Below are 5,422 nucleotides of genomic sequence, written 5' to 3' on the forward strand. Positions count from 1 at the left end.
ATATATATATTCTGTGTATAATAATAGGTGATCTTTCTCTGATAAATTTTTAAAGAAACCCGAAACTAGACAAAATGAATCCTGTTTCTATCCACGGTGAGATAATCTCCCTGCTGTAACCACTTCTTTTAATCTCTCAGGACATGACTAAATCGTTTATAAAAAGGAAAAAAAGATCCACATTACATTTCAAATTATTGTTAATTCGCAATCAAGACTCATGGACATTTATACAGATCAGACAGAGCAATTTAGCCCCGTTCATGGATAAATAAGTCTTTGCTGCAAGCATTTTTGCCTTTTTAACTGCGACGTCAGCAGGCTCACCTTGCATTTCAAATTCTCTTTCTTTCTCGCCGTGTGAATTGCCTGTGAGTGTGTGGCTGTTTGTGTGTGTACCTGTCTCTATGTGAGCGTACACATACACTAGTAAAAAACAATAAGGATAGTTCTGTTTCCTTTCTGTGATTCTTAATGCTTCTGCATTAAATCTTGCATAATACTCTTCTTGTTTTTCGTGGTATCGTTTGCAGCGTTTCTCTCCAGTTCAAGGCGGGCGTTGACCTCTTGTGATTATTCTTCGTCTTCTTTCTGTAGTTCAAAGTCGAGTAGTTTGTCGGCAACAGAGATTTTTTTTGTTTTTGTTTAAACTTGCAATTTCTTCATTCATCTTCATTATTTTAGTTTACTCTTTCACCTAATTTATTTTCTGGCATAGAAGTCGCCGCAATATGTTACTCACCTGCTAACCAGGAAGGACCTCGAGAAGACGGTCCAAGCTTGGCCTTTCTAATTTCCTGATTTCTGGATCTGACCAGAAAGTCCCTTGCAGACTGGTGTTCTCTCTTTAAAAGTTTCCGTGGTAATATCCCCAAAATTTAAAACTTCCCAAGAAGTGGTCGAACTTGGTCACGAGTTGAATTTCTTTTGCATATGTCTGCGTGCGCGCGCGCGCGTGCATATAAGTGCGTATGTTTGTGTATATGCATGTATGCATGTGTATGTATATATAACTATATATCTATGTATATACATAAAATAAGATAAATAATATATATATATGCATATATATATTCGCCATGATAGATCGCTGACCACTACACTTATATTTTTTTCTCTCCTTGTTTCTTTCTGTGTTCCTTTCTGCTGAAGAGTGTAGGCTCGAAACGTTAAAGACTTTCTCTATTCCCGAGCGTTATACTAATACATCCATTTGTTGTTTACACCACCTGTCTTCGTCTGTTGTTTTTTTTCGTGAATTCTCCCATATATATATATATATATATATATATATCTTAGAAGACATTGTTTTCAAAACACAGAAGGGTTATTAAGTTTAGGAGGGGTAAATAATATAATAATAGAGGAGGAGACAGTGAATTTTAAAACGTTATGATGACGTCAGCATTTATAATCTTCCTCTATTTTCTCTAACCCTCCCAAACTTCATCAACACCCTGCGTTTTAGCAACAACGTCTCCAGTAAATATAAACCGAAAGATATTTTACCGATTTCACTGATTTAAAAACTGCCCTCGGCGAAAATTCGGAGGTGATGTCATATATATATATATATATATATATATATATATATACTAGCAACTAAGCCCGGTTTCACCCGGTCTGTTTGGATGATATGGCTGTAAAACCTGCTCTGTGTAAGCATTCGACTTGTTTGCGCACGCTTACATTAAAAAGAGTCAAGTTATGGCTGCTATATCTAGCATGGTGGTATCTCTTAGATACTCTTAATATAATTTTTATATTTATATATATATATACACGCATATGTATTAATGTTTGTTTTTATATTCACTTATAATAAAAACAATTTTACATTAATCTGTGAGGTTAGTTTATACTTTTGTAGAGTACAAATTTATTATTCTTATGCAAGAATATTATTGACAGTAACTTCGAATTTCCAACCAGTTACGCCATCATCACCGTCGGCAGTCTGACGATGGCATAACTAGCCGAAACTTGGAAGTTGTAGAGATGTACGTATCTATAACTCCCTGTATGCATGGTCTGCTACTTATAGGCGTTTTACCTTTGTTGTACATCATTTCCTCTCGTTAAATATTTTTAACCCTTTAGCATTCTTATTATTTATTCACAGTGTTTCGAATTAATCAGGAATTATCTTGTAGCTTCAAAATTCTGATGACGAGGTAGTTTATTTTTAGAATGACATTGTAGGGTGGGTGCGGAGGGCTAGATTCGGCCAGTTTGAACACAAAGCAGGTAGAATATTTTGGCCGGATATGGTCGGTTTAAATGATAAACATTTCCTATACAGACACCCATTTTACAAAGTGCCCTACCTATTTGACAATGTAAATTATGGTTAGGGTGAAGTTGTATAGATATCTGGAGAGTTAGATTGATCAGTATGTGTGTTAGGAAGAGAGGCATTGCAAGAAATTTTGTATATGACAATACCTTGGGAAATAGGGAAATAGGGAAATAGGACAATTTATTCCGTATATTAATATATTCATTATTCTTAATAGCTATTATAGTTCATTCAAAACTACGCACGTATCGTGTGTGAAGGTGTCAGGCCCAGTGGTTAGGGTGATGCACACACGATCGCTAGATCATGGGTTCAATAGCAAGACCGGGCAGCGCGTTGTGTTCTTGAGCAAGACACTTCATTTCACATTGCTCCAGTCCCATTTTCGATCGGCGGTCGGGATGCTGGCTTGCTCGCCTAGTCAGCAGTGTTACGTCACTTGAAGGCTAAAACAATGCAAAGCGCATTGTGACCAACGATGTGTAGCATAAACGTATGTAGGGAAATGAATTCAGGAGTTTGAGGGGTGGGGAAGCCCCTATATCAATAACCAAACATACGCGCGCACAAGTATTATACAGAAACGTTTTCAAATGGGAAACCAAGGCGTCATTCCAAAAGCAAAAGAATTGTTGGTTACGAAGCATGGAGCAACTATCGAAAAAGCAGCTTCTCTTAATAAAATCACGCTTGCACTGCACCATATATGCACTGAAGGAAAAGCCACAGCACCGGAACCTTGCACCTGCACAATGGATAACATCTCAAACGGTCAATAATATGTGTTTGTCTCTCTCTTTCTCTCTCTTTTACTTTTCTAGATCTCTGACGCTGATCTTAATATAATATAGAGGAAAACCAAACACCGAGGACACGATTCCTGCTCTCGTTATATGACAAAATTATCTCTACCCGCTCCACTCAATTCTCTTCTATAATCACACACGCACATATATATAAATACCTATGTATATAAATATATATAAGAACAACATCAGTGTCAATCGTTAGACGACTGATCGCTTCAAGGATGGTTTTATTACAACCGCGGAAACCTCCGATGTATTATCCCGGATGGCAGGTATGTTGGCAGGTGTCTCTTTCTGGCTTTCTTTCTTTCCAACCATTATTCCTTTTCAGTCATTTCATTCCCTTTTCTTTTGCTTGTCTCTTTCTTTCTTTCTTTCTTTCTTTCTTTCTTTCTTTCTTTTTCTCTCAATAATTCTTTCTTGCTGTTTATATTCGCGTTAAACTCCAAAAATTCCTCTCCGTACAGTGAAGGTTTTTTTTTCCTGCTTGGATCGGGCAATTATGCAGAGAAACCTTTACGAAGAAATGGCAGCAGAATCTCGCTCAAATCAAGGACGGCCCCATTGGATCGCGATATAGTTGTAGATACGCTGAATTGGGAAACACTCAGAGATGTCATGGTAGGAATGTCTTTGATTATAGGCCTACCTGATTACCGCTGACCTGGGGCGAAACAACTACAACAAACATAATTGATTTCAAATTTTGGTACAAGGCCAGCAGTTTTGGATGAGGTGGGGGGGGGGAGAGTCAATTTCATCGACCCCAGTATTTAATTGGTGTTTATCGACCCCGAAATGAGTAAAGGCAAAGTCGACTTCGGCGGAATTTGAACTCAGAACATAAAGCCGGAAGAAATGCCGTTAAGCATTTTAATTCGGGCAGTAACGATGCAGCCAGCTCACAGCCTCAACAGTCAAAGTCGACCTCGGCGGCATTTGAACTCAGATCGTAAAGCCGGAAGAAACGTTGGTATGCATTTTGTCCGGAGCCGTAACGATTCTGCTTGTTCGCTGTCTTTGGAATATGAAATAATCTTTTCTATTATCTGCACGAGGTCCCGAAATTTTGGGGAAGGGGGTGAAATCGATTACATCGATCCCCCAGTGCTCAACTGGTACATATTTTATCGATTCCGAAAGAAAGTCGAAGCCGATCTCAGCAGCATTTGAAGTCAGATGGTAAAACCGGAAAAAACGTTGCTCGGCATTTTGTCCGGAGCGGCAACGATCCTGCCAAATCGCCGCCTTTGGACTATCAAAGGATATTTATTTAACAACTAATACAAAACGGTGGGCTGGTAGAATCGTTAGAACGCCGGGCAAAATGTTTAGCGGCTTTACGTTCTAAGTTCAAATTCCACCGAGGGCCGACTTTGCCTTTCATCCATTGGAGGTCGCTGAAACAAATACCAGTTGAAAACTAGGGCCGATCTAATCGTCTTACGCATCTCTCCCCCTCCCCCGAAATTGATGGCCTTGTGACAAAATTTTAAATCGATATTTAATAACTAATATAATTCTCATTTAACCCGGCCAGCAACGAGAATAATAGAGAAATATACCTGCGGTTCTGTCACCACATTGTTATAGAATGTAAAAATAGCTGTTTAGTCACCGACTGCTTGTTTATATTTACACACTACATAGTTATTTCTACGTAACTCCATTCAATAAGTATGTTAGTACTCGCTTAACTAATTTCCTTGGTGCAGATGATGCATCGTAATTGTCATATTCATTGCTGTTTTACTAAGTTGTAATAAATAGTGTGTGTGTGTGTGTGTGTGTGTACATTCATATGCATATGTAAATAACCCGGGAGAAAATATTTGCGAAGATATCATTGACTCTATTATTATCTAGTGTAACAATTTAAAAATCAATAGTACAGGCGATTGCAGCCCCCACCCCCAAAGCATTAAATAGCTGAAGGATTAAAATTAATCAAAGGACATAGTGGCTCAAGCTAAATCCTAGGCGAATTGAGAGTAGTCTATTTATGTTGGGGGCGCGGAATTTCGAAAAAAAATTATAAGAAAAAGCGCCCTAAGTCAAAGAGAGCACACATGTCAAATTTGGTGAAATTCGGTTGAAAATTGCAGAAGTGGTTCACACAACACACACACACACAACTTGCCTTTTAATATATAAGATCAGACGCGTACCGTTGCATAGACGTGGTGGGTTCAAATCCTAGGCGAATTGAGAATAGTCTATTTATTTTGGGGACGCGGAATTTCGAGGAAAAATTTATAAGAAAAAGCGCCTTAAGTCAAAGAGAGCACACATGTCAAATTTGGTGAAATTCGGT

At 38.3% G+C, this 5,422-nt stretch overlaps 1 protein-coding gene across 2 annotated transcripts in view; it reads left to right on the plus strand.

The window, feature by feature from the left end:
- Positions 1–5,422, plus strand: part of LOC106875178 (uncharacterized) — a 60,305-nt gene that overhangs the window by 18,566 nt on the left and 36,317 nt on the right. The window contains exon 2 of one of the 2 annotated variants that reach the window (XM_052975975.1): positions 3,121–3,380. The exons of the other annotated variant lie outside the window; for it this stretch is intronic. Within the exon in view, the coding sequence (XP_052831935.1) occupies positions 3,330–3,380 (51 nt within the window). The 5' untranslated portion in view covers positions 3,121–3,329. The remainder of the gene's footprint in view (positions 1–3,120; positions 3,381–5,422) is intronic. 2 annotated transcript variants of the gene reach the window in all.

The sequence above is a fragment of the Octopus bimaculoides genome, chromosome 23 (assembly GCF_001194135.2).
Source record: "Octopus bimaculoides isolate UCB-OBI-ISO-001 chromosome 23, ASM119413v2, whole genome shotgun sequence".
Taxonomy (NCBI): Eukaryota; Metazoa; Mollusca; class Cephalopoda; order Octopoda; family Octopodidae; genus Octopus; species Octopus bimaculoides.